Raw genomic sequence first — 16,288 nt, forward strand, 5'->3', positions numbered from 1 at the left:
TCCCAAGCAGGGGTCTGTTTTGAACACTAAGCCAGTATTGTTATAATAACAACAATAATGATAACATTGCAATAACCGCTAACGTTTATTTAATGTTCACTATGTGCCAGGCACTATCCTAAACACTTTAATAGGTATTATTAAATGAGGTAGGTCTTACAATTAAATGTATTTTACTGGTGAGGAAACGTGAACAGAGAAGTTAATTACCTTGCCCAAGGAAAAGTAGCTTTTTATGCAGCAGGGCCAAAATCCTTGTTTCTTTCCTTCTGTTCCAGCTCCTTCATGACCAAGTAGGGGTAATCCAGTTTGGCCCCTACAAGCAACTGTTCCTACAGACATACGCCCGAGGCCGCACAACCTATCAGGCTCTGCCCTGCCTACCCCCCATGTATGGATATCCTAATCGCAACTGGTAAGGCTCTTCGCTCTTTGCTTTCATCTGTTCCAAGTTATGGTCGATATTTCAGATGGTAGCCTCAGTGACATAGTCAGAATTCTTTCAGAGCTAGGGTTTTCCAGTAGAAAAAAAGATCTTTGGCTTGTTACTCTATGGGGTTTGGTTTACATCTGCTGTCTTTGACAGCAGCTACTTTTGACAGGAGACAAGAGGGTAGCTATGAGGATGTTTGCCAGAAAAGGAAATTGGATCCTAGTTGGCTACTGACTATCCCGTCTTCTTCCTACTTTTCCCTTTCCAGGAAGGATGCAGGGCTGAAGAATGGTGTACCAGCTGTGGGCCTGAAGCTTAATGACCTCATCCAACGGTTGCAGCTGTGCTACCAGCTCACCACAGTTGGCAAATTTGAGGAGGCTGTGGAAAAATTCCGTTCCATCCTTCTCAGTGTGCCACTTCTTGTTGTGGACAATAAACAAGAGATTGCAGAGGTAAGAGGGTCTAGCCACTGTCCCAGTTCTGGGCACTCCCACATTCTTGTCTCTGTATCCTGACCACCTGCCCCCTCTACAGGCCCAGCAGCTCATCACCATTTGCCGTGAGTACATTGTGGGTTTGTCCATGGAGATAGAAAGGAAGAAGCTGCCCAAAGAGACTCTAGAACAGCAGAAGCGCATATGTGAGGTAAGATCTATAGGACCCTGAGTACAACAGAGACGTCCTTCCCTTCACCCTTCACTAGGTTTGAATTCTTTTAATTTCAAACCCAGATCTGAGTGGGGACGAAGAGAAATTTAGGCCCTTCATTTCTATGAGGGGAGGATACATTTCTTCACCCTACTTCCTCATCTCACCAGTCCTCCATACCTAGGAGGCAGAAGACCTCTCTGCTTTATAACCCATCCTGTTGTGTTGTGTTGTGTTTTGACCTCTACCAGGTGTAGCATCAACCTGGCATGTGTTCCTCTTTCTGTCCACCAGATGGCAGCCTATTTCACCCACTCAAACCTGCAGCCTGTGCACATGATCCTGGTGCTGCGTACAGCCCTCAATCTCTTCTTCAAGCTCAAGAACTTCAAGACAGCTGCCACCTTTGCTCGGCGCCTACTAGAACTCGGGCCCAAGCCTGAGGTGGCGCAACAGGTAGATGGAGCTCCTTCAGTGACCATAGGGAAGCCAGATCAACTCTTACATGGAGGGAACAGACCAAGGTCCTTGCCTCTGAAACAAAGCAGTAAATAACAACATTCAACAAAAAGAGCCAACAGAATGCTACCTTCTGTTTACTTCCTGACTTGGTGCTTCCTTTTTTCCTGGAAAATTAATAGTTTATTGAGACATGACAATTGTCTAAGAGTGCTGTGCAACCTAGAATAGCTCCACTGCACCTGAAAGTAACCCCAGTCCTGTCCTTAAGCTCCAGATATCCCATCACAACCACCACAAAGCTTCACATACACATCTCATTACTTGTGTTCTCCAAATGCATTCTTTTTGGGTGATGGAAGTCTGTTTTAACCCTTTCTAGGACCTGATCCTGATAATCTCCAGAGTTGGTGGAGGAATGTGGGTCTAGATTATGGAGCCACTTTTGTATTAAGGAGGGGAAAGTTTGATACAATAGGAATGGTGATTGTTAACCCTTCACATACATCCAGTACAGAGGTTGGGACCTCTTTTCACCTAGTACAGTTGTATCTCACATCAACGGAACTACCAAACCATGGTGATGGGATCCTTTTGAGGTGTTGTCTGCAGCTTTCCATCCTCCTAAATAAAATACTCCTTCCTTTTCCTAGACCCGAAAAATCCTGTCTGCCTGTGAGAAGAATCCCGCAGATGCCTATCAGCTCAATTATGACATGCACAACCCCTTTGACATCTGTGCTGCATCATATCGGCCCATCTACCGTGGAAAGCCAGTGGAAAAGTGTCCACTCAGTGGGGCCTGCTATTCCCCTGAGTTCAAAGGTCAAATCTGTAGGGTCACCACAGTAAGTACTGTCCTCAATAAATGTATCTAGGATATTGAGAGAAGGGGAAAAAGAAAGAAACATGGTGGTGGTTTTTTGTGCTTGTCCCCTGCTCCCTGAGGCAGTGACACTGGAGAAAGCTAGAGCATCTCCCCACTGCTGTTTGCCAGTCAGTGACGAACACCCAAATACCTGTCTACTACGCCCATTGAGGGTATAGGGAATAAGTTTTCTAGAGTTCTCAACCTTACAAATCTCTAACTTATTCCTCTGTTTGCTCTTCTACAGGTGACAGAGATTGGCAAAGATGTGATTGGTTTAAGGATCAGTCCTCTGCAGTTTCGCTAAGGCCCCCTTTGTGTGCATGGATCAGTCACCATATGTTCCCCCCCGAGAATGTCTCTATATCCTCCTTCTAACAGCACCTTCCTCCTGCAACTACTCTTTGGATTTGGCTTTCTCTACCCTAAAACCTAGTATCTTTTCCTCTTCTATGGAAAAATCTGAAGTCTAAGCTTGACTTTTTTGAGGTCTTCTCAACTTGACTATAGTTGTTCTAATAATTGGCCCTCCCTTTCCAGCTTAATTCTAAGGAACAAGTAAAACTCTGGGCTGGGTGGAGTGGCTCATGCCTGTAATCCCAGCACTTTGGGAGGCTGAGGTGGGCAGATCATCTGAGGCCAGGAGTTTGAGACCTGCCTGACCAACAGGGTCAAACCCTGTCTCTAATAAAAATACAAAAATTAGCCTGGCATGGTAGCATGTGCCTATAGTCCCAGCTACTTGGGAGGCTGAGGCATGAGAATCACTTGAACCTAGGAGGTGGAGGTTGCAGTCAGCTGAGAACATACTACTTCACTCCAGCCTGGGTGACAGAGCAAGACTCTGTCTCAAAAAAAAAAAAAAAAAAAAAAAAAAAGGAAAACTCTGTGATGGACATTTATTTAGTAAATCCCTTCAGTATTTATCCCTTCTCTTCCCACAGCAACTTTCTTTCCTGTCAACTAGAAAGGAGCAGGATGTAATAAATACATGTTGGTGTGACTAGGCCACACCAACTCTTAATCATCTCCCATTTTCCTTAGACATTTAAATTCCCAGGCAGGTACCCTCTGTGTACTCAGAAATTTGAAGAAGTTATTTGGTTTCCCAAAATGCACACTGCTGGTTATTGATTTGTTCTTTACAACTATTGTTCTCATATTTCTCACACTAAATAAATCTCTACGAGAGCTTCTTGACTTGGTCATTTATTTCTTGGACACTCTCATGTTCTTGTTCACCCATGCAGGTACCCCACCAAAGCACATGTCTTCCTTCCAGTAATAATTTTTAATTACAAAATAAACATCCACTATTGCGGGGAAAAAAAAAAAGCTAGCCGAGCATGGCAGCGGTTGCCTGTAATCCCAGCCACTCCGGAGGCTGAGGCAGAGGATTGCTTGAACCCAGGAGGCAGAGCTTGCAGTGAGCGGAGATCACGCCACCACACTCCAGCCTGGGCGACAGAGTGAGAGTCTGTCTCAAAAAAACAGAAAGAAAAAAAGAAGCACATATTTTTCATAGGATATATATGAGGACCTAAACTGCTGTGAAAATGATAGAAAGCAAGTAGCTCCCCTATTCTGTTTTTGATTGCAGCCTTTTATCTCTTGCTGATTATAGCAATATTTATTGAGCAACTGCCATGTGCCTGTCACTGTTCTAGATATTTTACATGTAATAGATATAAGAATAGAACATTATATATATTACAATGATAAAATTTTTACATTGACAATACAATATTTTGCTTGTCATATGCTAAGAATAATTGGGTAGACGTTACTGTGCCTTTGATTAAAATATGTACTTTTTTGCATTTTAAATTCATGTTTTCAATAAAAAATGCATATAGTTAAAAAATCAGTAAATATAAAAAGCTATTCTGTGACAAATCTTTCCATCCTTTCATCAGGCACCCAGTTCCTATCACCTTCCCCAAAGCAGGTAACCACTGTTACCAGCTTGCTTACATCCTTCCAGAAATTTTTTATGTATATACTAGCAGATATGACTATGCCATTCTCTATCCCCCTTTATACACAAATGAAACCATATTATTTAACAATTTTGTACCTTTGTTTTTTCATTTAACATTTTTGGTATTTTCTCATATCAATATATTAGGGAGCTTCACTTTGTTTTTTACTTCTCTTCATACTATATACATTGTATTTTTCTTTTTTTGGAGACGGAGTCTTGCTTTGTTGTCGCCCAGGCTGGAGTGCAGTGGCGTGATCTCAGCTCACTGCAAGTTCCGCCTCGCGGGTTCACACCATTCTCCTACCTCAGCCTCCCGAGTAGCTGGGACTCCGGGCACCCACCACCACGCCCAGCTAATTTTCTGTATTTTTAGTAGAGACGGGGTTTCACCGTGTTAGCCAGGATGGTCTCGATCTCCTGACCTCGTGATCCGCCTGCCTCGGCCTCCCAAAGTGCTGGGATTACAGGCGTGAGCCACTGCGCCCGGCACGTTGTATTTTTTTACCTTTATCTTAAGAGTTGCTTTTTTAAACAGCATCCCTAAACTAAGGCTGCCTTCTCAAAAATGTACATACTACTAATGAGATTGCGTCATTGCACTCCAGCCTGGGGGACAAGAATGAGACTTCATCTCAAAAAAAAAAAAATGTACATATTGGCCGGGCACAGTGGCTCACACCTGTAATCCCAGCACTTTGGGAGGCCAAACAGGCAGATCACCTGAGGTCAGGAGTTTGAGACCAGCCTAGTCAACATGGTGAAACCCTGTCTCTACTAAAAATACAAAAGTTAGCCGGGCGTGGTGGCAGGCGCCTATAATCCCAGCTACTGGGGAGGTTGAGGCAGGAGAATTGCTTGAACCCGGGTGGCGGAGGTTGCAGTGAGCTGAGATTGCACCATTCTACTCCAGCCTGGGGGACAAGAGCAAGACTTCATCTCAAAAACAAAACAAAACAAAACAAAAAAAGGCTGGGCACGGTGGCTTACGCCTGTAATCCCAGCACTTTGGGAGGCCGAGGCAGGTGGATCACGAGGTCAGGAGATCACGACCATTCTGGCTAACAAGGTGAAATCCCGTTTCTACTAAAAATACAAAAAATTAGCCAGGCATGGTATCAGCCCCTGTAGTCCCAGCTACTCAGGAGGTTGAGGCAGGAGAATGGCGTGAACCTGGGAGGCGGTGGTTGCAGTGAGCCGAGATCGTGCCACTGCACTCCAGCCTGGGTGACAGAGCGAGACTCCGTCTCAAAAAAAAAAAAAAAAAAGTACATAGTACTTCGATGACACTTTCCCAAGTTACAAACATTATCCCTATAAACATAGGCAAGTTGGTGATAAATTTTGGCAAATTTTTTTATTATTTGCAAATTAAATTACAAAATTAATTTTGCACACAAAAACATTACTAACTGAGGGATATGGAAAAACTTTACAATTCCTGCCTCTTGAATCTTACATAATTGGGGAAACAAGATTGATGTATATGAAATAATTGTGAATCCCAGGCAAGAATTAGAATTTGATAAACTGGAGAGCCATTAAATCCTTAAGGACAGAGTGATATGAAAGTACTATAAAATACTGTTATTCAACAGTATTCGCTATACATTAGAAAGGCAGAAGGAGCAGTCAGTAGTAGGTCAGTAAATACTGAGATGAGATGTTAGGAGTATTAGTAGTAAAAATAGAAAAGCGGAAACAAGTTTAAGAAATAATGCAAAGAAAGAGTCATGCTTGTTTTTTACTCCATTTTAATTAGCATGCTTTTAGCATGCTTTTAATTAGCATGCTTATATTACATTAGTTTAAAGCCAATTGACCAGGTGTAGTGGCTCACATCTGTAATTCCAGTACTTTGGGAGGCCAAGGTGGACATATAACTTGAGGTCAGGAGTTAAAGACCAGCCTGGCCAACATGGTGAAACCCTGTCTCTACTAAAAATACAAAAATTAGCCGGGCATGGCGCAAGCCTGTAGACCCAGCTACTCAGGTGGCTAAGACAGGAGAATCACTTGAACCCTGGAGATGGAGGCTGTAGTGAGCCAAAATTAAACCACTGCACTCCAGCCTGGGTGACAGTGAAACTCGTCTCAAAAAATAAAATAAAGCCAATAGAGATGCCTGTTGATAGACAGGTTTTCTTTTTTTTTAACGTGTTTGTTATACCTATAGCCATATTGGAGATCCACATGTAAGCAATTTGAATGAGAAACCCTGGAATAAATTATGTTGCAGGTATTGGGGAAACAAGTTTATCAGGAAAGGATTTGATTACAGAAGTTTAGAATTGTAAAGGACTTAGAAAGTGATTTAGTGGCAGAATTAGGGCTGGAATTTAGGCTTTATAACTTACAGTTCATAATATTTTTATCCCAAAACACACTACTTGTGGTCAGAAGGAAACAGGTTTTGCACAGATACTATTTTACAAGTCTGTGCCCTGTCTGTGAAAGACATAGTAAGTGCTTGATCTGGTGCTTGATGCAGTACTCAAATGTGTGTTTGGGAAGCTAAGCATGAAAGTGATGAGGTGACTTAACACAGGAATTTTTTTCATTTAAAATTCTTACCTTGTGTCATACTTACTGTGTGTATATCTCATCATACCTGCGGCTCACCTCCACTTAGCTACCTTACAGCAGGGGGTGGTCCTGATTTATCTCTTTGTCCTTGCTGTGCCCAGAACAAGACCTAAATAATAGGTGCTCTCCAAGTGCTAAAACAGATCTGTATGTGAAACAGTTGCTACATTCTTACAGATCTGAATAGAACAATTCCAAAGGAGGAAAGGGACGTCTAGAGTTACCTCTATCTGAGCATCCCCGGTGTTCACTCAGTTGGAGGTTGGGTTCTGTGTGGAGAAAAGGAGATTGGTCAGGGAAAGCAAGTCTATTACTAACTACTACATTCTAATTGCCCTGCTCAGTCCAAGGTCCCAGATGCTCTCTTTCTAACATTGAGTTCTAAGTTCCTGGCCCTGTGTCCTTTAATCAAACAGTTCTAATAGAGAATAGGAAATGAGAAATGCCACTAGATTGGGCGGACAGATGTGCCTGATTAGGGACTGCAAGAGCAAAGAGTGGCCAATGAGTGCCTACTAAGTTTTAAACCCTAGCCTAGGAGTTGGGCTTTACAGCAGCGAAGACAACAGACGAAAATCTTCGCCTTCATAGTGTTTAAATTCTGCACGGTGGGGAGCGGAGAATAAACAAGCACGGTAGATAATATGTCAGATAGTGTTCAGTGTTAAGAAGAAAAGGAATGGCCAAGTAAAGTGTTTCAGAAAAGATAACATTTGAATGAAATAATGAAGTGAAGCCGGGCGCAGTGGCTCACGCCTGTAATCCCAGCACTTTGGGAGGCTGAGGTGGGTGGATCACCTGAGGTCAGTAGTTCGAGACCAGCCTGGCTACCCAGACTGGCCAACAAGGTAGTCTCTACTAAAAATACAAAAATTAGCCGGATGTGGTGGTGCATGCCTGTAATCCCAGCTACACGGGAGGCTGAGGCAGGAGAATCGCTTGAACCCAGGAGGCCAAGGCTGCAGTGAGCCAAGATAGCGCCACTGCATTCCAGTCTAGGCGACAGAGCGAGACTCCGTCTCAACAAAAGAAGTGAGAGAAAGTAGTATGTTATGTACCATAATTGTCATATCAATCATATATGTATAGATTCTGGTTATTTGTAGGCAGTTTGTCTCAATCTAGCCTACTCATAGCTCAGGAAGAAATAATGAAAGAGCTTCGCCAGGTAATTTGGGAAGTTGAAAGGAGTCCGGGCCTCTAAAACCAGGCAGAAAATAACACTATCTTATCCTTAATTCTGTGTTTCACAGGCGAAAGGGGAAAAATACCCAAAACAGAAACTCAAAGCTTCCTGGCCCTTTAAAAATGGCGGTTCCGCACTGGCCAACAATACCATTGGTTGCCCGAGGCAGAAGAGGGCAGGAACGAAGGGGTGGAGGGCGTGGCGGCGCCGAGGGGTCCCGCCTCCTACGGCAAGTCGGAGGTAGCAAGATGGCGGCCGCTGAGGAAGACTGTGGTGTCGGGGCAGAAGCAGACAGGGAATTGGAGGAGCTTCTGGAAAGTAAGAGCCCATAGTGGGAAAGGCCCGAAGAGGGCAGTTGTGAGGACCCATTCCGGGCGTTAAGTGAACCTGAGATATTAGGGACAGGGCGGGAGAGGATCTCCAAAGGTTAAATGGGGGCGGAGAGTCTGACCGCGAGCCCCCCAAAAATCTCTGGGTCATCCTGCCCCACCTCCGCGATTGGAGCTGGGGAACTCACCTGGGGTCCCCCAGTGGTCCAGATTGTGGATGTTTCCGCAGGACGGCGTTTCATGATACCTCTCCAAACTCCTCTTTCTTTAGGTTACTAAGTTCTTAAAGTCCGACTTCAGCAGCAGCAGCAGCAGCATTTGGTTCTTGTTGGGTAGCGAACCACGCACTCACTGATTGCTTACATTAACTCCTAGCAAGCTCGTGGCCCATGCTGCTGCGCCTCGTCCTGCCTTCCTTGACATGAAAGACACTTTTCTCCTCGTAGTCCTTTTCTCTTTCTCTCGTTAGGCCCCTTAACAGTTCTTTCATCTTGTTAGTAGCTCAAGCGGACTCCTTTCCCTTATTTTGAGAAACTGAGGATGTGGCGATTTCAGGGGAAAGCAGTTCACCCTCCTGAAAGACGGTGGATGTTTTCTTAGCATTACTGTCCACTCCCCTGTTGGCTTCCTGCCCAGAGTGGGGCCAGTGCTCTCTCCCTGGGCCTGGCAAGCAGAATGGTGGTGAGGACACAGGCTTTTCAGGGCAGAGGTGAATTTGTAATCTCTTGCTCAATCACAGAGATGTGGGCAGGCAGAAGAATGAACAGAAACGCTGAGGAGTGCCAAGTGACTGTAAATTAGCCTACGGTTATCTGCAAAGATCAGACCAAAAGGAGCTCTAGGAGGTTGTGGGAGAGCACTAAACTGGAGAATAAGAGAAGATAGTTTAATGCCTTACCATGGAATGTAGTATGTGGTCCCTCAGTCTGTGCTGGTACCAGTACCAACAGGAAGCTGGGTGGGATGTCATGTGCCTTCTCACCAAGTTATTCCTTTTAGAGCTCCAGAGTGAGTTCAGAGGGATGAGGACATCTGTGTTCTCTACTCCTGTTGGGTATTTATTTGTATGGGATTTCTAGGGAATCATTAGGTTGTGGCAAGGGAGACACTATAGATGGAGATGTCTCTGCAGAAATTTTTAATCCTCTCCTCCCAGCTCTGAGATGGATACTTGTTCCACCGTAAGGGATTTCTTGCCTTTGCTCACAATAAATTAGGTAATCTGGAAGGAAGTAGGAGGCTCATTGAGGGTGGTCTGGGGAGGTGGGGGCCTCAAGGCGGAAAATTGAGGAAAGTTGGCAATTTGAGAAATCATATTCCTAATGCTTTGCCCAGAAACCACCCAGCCTTGCTTGCATCCTCATCTGTCGCCAACACACACACCATGTCTCTTGTCTCTGAAGGTGCTCTTGATGATTTCGATAAAGCCAAACCCTCCCCAGCACCCCCTTCTACCACCACGGCCCCTGATGCTTCGGGGCCCCAGAAGAGATCGCCAGGAGACACTGCCAAAGTATAAATTCCACCCCCTGAAGGGATGGGGAGGGGATGGGCATGCAGCTCTGAGCAGAGGTTGGGCAGGCCCCTATGGGCCAGAGGGGAATGGGGGAGGGTACCTTGACCTCACATTGGTGAGTGCTCTTGCCAGCCTCAGTCCTTGTGAAATAAGGACTTGAGGTTGAGTGGAGGAATCTCAGAGTTCCTTGAAAAAATAGTAGGTTTAAATGGTTGGATTGGTATGCCATCCCATACCCTCTTTCAAAGACTAGATACCTTTTTTGCTATTCTCATTAGGAGCAGTAGTTAGAGTGTCCAGTGGAAGTGGGTAGGAGGGAAGTGCATTTCCCATAGCTACTGCCTGTGGCTTCTATCAGAGGCCAGGTGCAGTGTAGTTCTAAGTAAGAGATGCATTTCAGCCACCCTTCCCCCGCAGGATGCCCTCTTCGCTTCCCAAGAGAAGTTTTTCCAGGAACTATTCGACAGTGAACTGGCTTCTCAAGCCACTGCAGAGTTCGAGAAGGCAATGAAGGAGTTGGCTGAGGAAGAGCCCCACCTGGTGGAGCAGTTCCAAAAGCTCTCGGAGGCTGCGGGGAGAGTGGGTGAGGAGACCTTAGATACATGGAAATATCTGAACAGATTCTTAAGTCTTTGTTGCCTGAAAACACCAGAATTCTTAGTGAAGTTGATAGTAATCATGATGTCACAGCCATGGAATGGGTAAAGGCAATGAGAGAAGGGGTGGAAATCCCTCTTTTTTTTTTTTTTGAGACGGAGTCTCGCTGTGTCTCCCAGGCTGGAGTGCAGTGGCGTGATCTCGGCTCACTGCAAGCTCCGCCTCCCGGGTTCACGCCATTCTCCCGCCTCAGCCTCCCAAGTAGCTGAGACTACAGGCGCCCGCCACCACGCCCGGCTAGTTTTTTGTATTTTTAGTAGAGACGGGGTTTCACCATGTTAGCCAGGATAGTCTCGATCTCTTGACCTCGTGATCCACCCGCCTCGGCCTCCCAAAGTGCTGGGATTACAGGCTTGAGCCACCGCGCCCGGCCGAAAATCCCTCTTAATGAAAAGGGGCGAGATAGGTTAGAAAGTAATAGAAAAGATTATTCAAAACTGACCATTTGAAAGGTCACAGTGTTATTGTGGGTATCATCATGGAGAATAAACTGACATAGAGTCCGTGTATTAAATAGATGTATGAAAAGACTATCAGGATAACCGCAGTTTTCCCAGATGGGGAGTGATAATGATTCACTAGTAAATGCTTCATATCCAAGCTGGTAACCAGTTCAGTCTAGGCAAGGAAACAAATTCCTAAATGACGCTGGCTTTTTAAATCTCTCCTAGGCAGTGATATGACCTCCCAACAAGAATTCACTTCTTGCCTAAAGGAGACACTAAGTGGATTAGCCAAAAATGCCACTGACCTTCAGGTGAGGAGAAAGTAGTAGGGTCCCACAAGGGGTCCACTCTCAGACACTTCTGCAGCAGAGTCTCAAAAGACAGATGCTTTGAGTATCATCCCAAGTCTGTTCCTGTCTTGTTTTGTTACAGGCAAGTTTAGGTAGTTTATCTTTCCCACCTGACAGAGTGTGAGCATCCCAAGAAGGTGGTATACCTGCTCACCTCTTACTTGTCCTATCTAGAACTCTGGCATGTCGGATGAAGAGCTGACCAAGGCCATGGAGGGGCTAGGCATGGACGAAGGGGATGGGGAAGGGAACATCCTCCCCATCATGCAGAGTATTATGCAGAACCTACTCTCCAAGGATGTGCTGTACCCATCACTGAAGGAGATCACAGAAAAGGTTTGTGAACTTCCATTTCTGCTTTTTCTCTTCATTTTCCATCACATCCACTCATGTGGGCTATTTTGTCTACTCAGAGCCTGCAGAAAGAGTAACTTGAGTCTGCTTTTTTCCTTTATTTATTTGAGGCGGGGAGAGTTGGGGGGTGGGGAGAGTTGTGTCTCTGAGAGAATAAAGCTGTCACACTGTATGTTGGGGTATAAGGGGTATAACTTTTGGGGTATAAGAGGAAATCCTGCAGTTCTAGTTTTCTATAAACTGGTTCAAGACTCTGGGGTTGTTGTCTAATCAGTCTTGCATTTCTGACTTCATTTCTCCAGCAAGAATTTGGCTGGGCGTGGTGGCTGATGCCTGTAATCCCAGCACGTTGGGAGGCCGAGGCGGGTGGATCACCTGAGGTCAGGAGTTCGACACAAGCCTGGTCAACATGGTGAAACCCCGTCGCTAGTAAAAATACAAAAATTAGCCGGGCGTAGTGGCTCACACCTGTAATTGCAACTACTCAGGAGGCGGCAGGAGAATCACTTGAACCTGGGAGGCAGAGGTTGCAGTGAGCTGAGGTTGCACCACTGTACTCCGGCCTGGACTATAGAGCAAGACTCCATCTCAAAAAGAAAAAGAATTAACTGAGGATTTACTTACTGGCTTTGTGATGTGAACAGTGTAAGAGTAGTTTAAATGATGGTCCCTGCCATAAAAGAGCTTATATGTGTGGTTGTATCGTTTTGTTTTGAGACAGGGTCTCACTCCAGCTGGAGCACAGTGGCACGATCTTGGCTCACCACAGCCTCCCCATCCTAGGCTCAAGTGATTCTCCCATCTCAGCCTCCTGAGTGGCTGGGACTACAGGTGTGCGCCACCATGCTTGGCCAATGTTTTAAGTATTTTTTGTAGAAATGAGCTCTCACTATATTGCTCAGGCTGGTCTCAAACTCCTGAGCTCAAGTGATCTTCCCACCTCAGCCTCCCACAGTGCTGGGATTACAAGTGTGAGCCACCATACCTGGCTAAAGAGTGTATAGTAGTTTTTCTGGAGAGATAAAATATGGGAATAGAAGCTTTTCAGTGATACAGGGAAACGTGGGTAAGTGTGTTATAATAATACATACCACAAGTCAGCAGGCCAAGACCTGAGTGGGCCAAATCCAACTCTCAAGCAAATAATGGTTTTTACATTTTTAAGGTCATTTGAAAAAAACTACAAAAAAAATAGGCAACGGTCGAGGATAGTGGCTCACTCCTATAGTCCCAGCACTTTGGGAGGCCAAGGTGGACAGATTGTTTGAGCCCAAGAGTTTAAGACCAGCTTAAGCAACATGATGAAACCCTGTGTCTACAAAATACAAAAAAATTAACCAGTCACAGTGGTGCACACTTGTAGCTACCTGGGGAGGCTGAGGTGGGAGGATTGCTTGAGCCTGGGGAGATCGGGGCTGCAGTGGGTGGTGATCACACCATCATACTCCAGCCTGGGTGACAGAGTAAAACTCTGTCTCAAAAAAAAAAAAAAAAGAAAAAAGGGGTGCGGTGGCTCACGCCTGTAATCCCAGCACTTTGGGGGGCCAAGGCGGGCGGATCACGAGGTCAGGAGATCGCAACCATCCTGACTAACACGGTGAAACCCCATCTCTACTAAAAAAATGCAAAAACAGTAGCCGGGCGTGGTGGTGGGTGCCTGTAGTCCCAGCTACTAGGGAGGCTGAGGCAGGAGAATGGCGTGAACCCAGGAGGCAGAGCTTGCAGTGAGCAGAGATCGAGCCACGACACTCCAGCCTGGGCGACTGAGCGAGACTCTGTCTCAAAAGAAAAAAGAAAAAAAAAAAAAAACACAACAGAGACCATATGTGGCCCTCGAAGCCTAAAATATTCACTGGCTCTTTACAGAAGCTTACCAATTTCTAGTGACCATAAATGCTAACATGGCCAGGTGATCTGATTGGAGTCAGTGCCACTTTTCATGATGAACTTACTTATTTAGCTTTTCGTTTTTCTACGTCCCCTTCCCTTTTACATTTTAATCACATTGTTCTGATTACCCATCCATATCCATTGTTCACTTAATTTTTTTCCACCCATTCTCTCTTTTCCTAGTATCCAGAATGGTTGCAGAGTCATCGGGAATCTCTACCTCCAGAGCAGTTTGAAAAATATCAGGAGCAGCACAGCGTCATGTGCAAAATATGTGAGCAGTTCGAGGCAGAGACCCCCACAGACAGTGAGACCACTCAAAAGGCTCGTTTTGAGATGGTGCTAGATCTTATGCAGCAGGTAAGGCCTCTTGCCCTCTGCCCACTGGTGCTGTCCACTTAGGTGTTCAGTGGAGGAGGTATCTGGGAAGGATGCAGTACTGCTAGACCTAGGTGAAGGAGGGATCCTCTCTTGTCCTCTCTCTCAGAAGAAATGGAGAGATGATTTGTTAGATTCCTTTTCTGGATCCTCTGTTGTTTTCTGGGTTTTTCTCTATTTCTTGTTCCATTTTCCTTATTTTCTAGCTACAGGATTTGGGCCATCCTCCAAAAGAACTGGCTGGAGAGATGGTGAGTATGTCTTCTTTTTCCAGATTTTAATCTGAGCCCCCAATTTCCAGAATTCTTTAACCTCTCATGATTCCACCTAAGGTGATAACTGTGGCTACTGGGGATGGATCTTCAGAAGGTCTGTCCTAAAAAATGAGCAATTATCTGAGTCCCTTCATCTCTTCCCCAGCCTCCTGGCCTCAACTTTGACCTGGATGCCCTCAATCTTTCGGGCCCACCAGGTGCCAGTGGCGAACAGTGTCTGATCATGTGAAACACAACACGTTTTCCTCTCTCAGTCCCAGCCATGGGGAACATCTGGAGTCAGCAGAACCATTGGGACCTGAGGCAGGAGTGTCATCTGCGGGAGAAGTCTACCCGCTGCCCTCTGTCATCCCATTCAAGATTGTGCCATACCAGCTGAGGCTTTTCCTCTGTCTAGGAATAGGGTCTGTTTCAGAGACCATTTCTGTGACCCCTACTCCGTTGTGGTTTCTGCCACTATCAAAGTTCCAGCTACCTGCCAGGTGAAGGAAGGCATCCTTTCTGGGGCATGCACTTTCTTTCCTTTCTCAAAATAATTTTATATGTGGCCACACTGATGTTCATCTTTGTGCCCAGGGTCTTTGTGCCTTGTCTGTACTCCCTCTCTTGGATCTGGGGAGGAGGGACAGACTCCTGGGACTCTGTATTTCTATAGTTCTCCTGGCAGAGCCTTTGGGAATGGGGAGAAACAGCCTGGGCTGGGGCAACAGGTCTGTCACTATGCTCTCTTGCCTTCAGACAGACCATTCTGAATTCTCTAAAGGGAAAGGGCTTTTGCATCTAATCACAATAGAGTTGAAAGAGAGGCCTTAGGATTCTCCTCTCTCTAGGTGCTGAGCCCTCACCTCCCTGTTCCAGCCTGAGAACTCAAATTGTTACCCTGCTTCTTCCTACAATGCTGTGTGATATGGGTGGACCCAGCCCCTGACCTTCCTCTATCCCCTGCCCGTCCTGCCTCTTACCTCCTCTCTTTTAAACACCTGTTTATCCCAACCTTTTTGAGCTCAAGCTGTGATAAAGAAGGGCCCATCCTATTTCCCCTCATCTAGTCCATCTACCATTCTCACTGACTCCCCCTCTTCCTGGCAGACACAAATAAACCCAGTGTCAGGTCTGGGAAATTAATGGCTATTCTTTCCCGGATACATTCTGGCTTATTGAGATACATGATTCTCTTAGAATCCTGTCCCTTGGTTCAGGAAAGTAGCTTGGGAAAGGAGTAGGGGTATAGCTTGGGTCCCTTTTCCTGCAAGGCCCCATGGGGCAGAATATAATAAATATTCTGAGTGAGGAGTGTGGCCTATTTTTCATTCAGGTCTTTTTCTGATCTTCCTCAGCTTCTGTAAGTTGCAGAGTGAGGTATATTAGGAGACTAGTTCTACACAATATTGTAATGCTGGCTTCCATCGCCACCCACCTTCTACAACTTAGTCTGCACCTCAGTTGGCAAAGGAGACTGGGTGGCCATCTTTCCTCATGTTCCCTTGAGTATTTCAATGTAGAAAGCCCTTCAAGTGGTACTATAATTTAACATTTTACATTATTGTTATTAATGTTAGTAATATATTGTTATGTTTTCTAAATTATTTTTCTTTGAGCTGACCTGGCTTTTTTTTCTGTGGCTCCCAGTGGGTCTATGGACCTTGGCTGACATATGTTGGTAGATACTCTGGTCAGCCCAGCTGGCTGTCCTGGTTCACTCAGAAGATAAGTCTCTCCAGAGCAAATTCGCGTTCATTATTGTCACTTTGAGCTTCTGACATGTCACTTGCCCCTAGGTTAAAACTTTTCACCCCTTGAAGACCATACATGTTTTATGGTATTAACTAGGAAGGAAATGTTCTTAAGGCCTCAGGCTATTTGGGAAATTCCAACTCTTATACCTTACCAGAGCATGGAAGAGCCAGGATCTGAACGTGAAACTTCTCT

At 45.4% G+C, this 16,288-nt stretch overlaps 2 protein-coding genes and 1 long non-coding RNA gene across 5 annotated transcripts in view; 2 read left to right on the plus strand and 1 right to left on the minus strand.

Moving 5' to 3' along the window:
* LOC105498174 (COPI coat complex subunit alpha) overlaps window positions 1–3,607 on the plus strand; it is a 53,585-nt gene extending 49,978 nt beyond the window's left edge. For both annotated transcript variants that reach the window (XM_011770077.3, XM_011770078.3), the window contains exons 28-33: window positions 279–415; window positions 702–888; window positions 971–1,081; window positions 1,379–1,540; window positions 2,197–2,391; window positions 2,659–3,607. In XM_011770077.3, the coding sequence (XP_011768379.1) occupies window positions 279–415; window positions 702–888; window positions 971–1,081; window positions 1,379–1,540; window positions 2,197–2,391; window positions 2,659–2,718 (852 nt within the window). In that variant the 3' untranslated portion in view covers window positions 2,719–3,607. The remainder of the gene's footprint in view (window positions 1–278; window positions 416–701; window positions 889–970; window positions 1,082–1,378; window positions 1,541–2,196; window positions 2,392–2,658) is intronic.
* LOC139359550 (uncharacterized) lies at window positions 62–9,148 on the minus strand. Its single transcript, XR_011615593.1, has 3 exons — window positions 8,682–9,148; window positions 7,203–7,247; window positions 62–1,618 (listed from the first exon to the last, which is right to left on the minus strand). It is a non-coding gene; the product is annotated as an uncharacterized lncRNA (long non-coding RNA).
* On the plus strand, window positions 8,346–15,652 carry LOC105498171 (peroxisomal biogenesis factor 19). 2 transcript variants are annotated; one of them, XM_011770073.3, is made up of 8 exons: window positions 8,346–8,482; window positions 9,897–10,006; window positions 10,427–10,592; window positions 11,338–11,423; window positions 11,637–11,798; window positions 13,890–14,066; window positions 14,291–14,335; window positions 14,505–15,652. In XM_011770073.3, exons 1-8 carry the CDS (start codon window positions 8,413–8,415, stop codon window positions 14,586–14,588), a joined length of 900 nt encoding a protein of 299 aa, XP_011768375.1. In that variant the 5' UTR covers window positions 8,346–8,412; the 3' UTR covers window positions 14,589–15,652. The 2 variants fall into 2 exon arrangements, with proteins under 2 accessions (XP_011768375.1, XP_011768376.1); XM_011770074.3 differs by lacking the exon at window positions 9,897–10,006 and having other exon boundaries at window positions 8,384–8,482.
* Window positions 15,653–16,288: the final 636 nt, after the last annotated feature.

This window comes from Macaca nemestrina, chromosome 1, assembly GCF_043159975.1.
Source record: "Macaca nemestrina isolate mMacNem1 chromosome 1, mMacNem.hap1, whole genome shotgun sequence".
Lineage (NCBI taxonomy): Eukaryota > Metazoa > Chordata > Mammalia > Primates > Cercopithecidae > Macaca > Macaca nemestrina.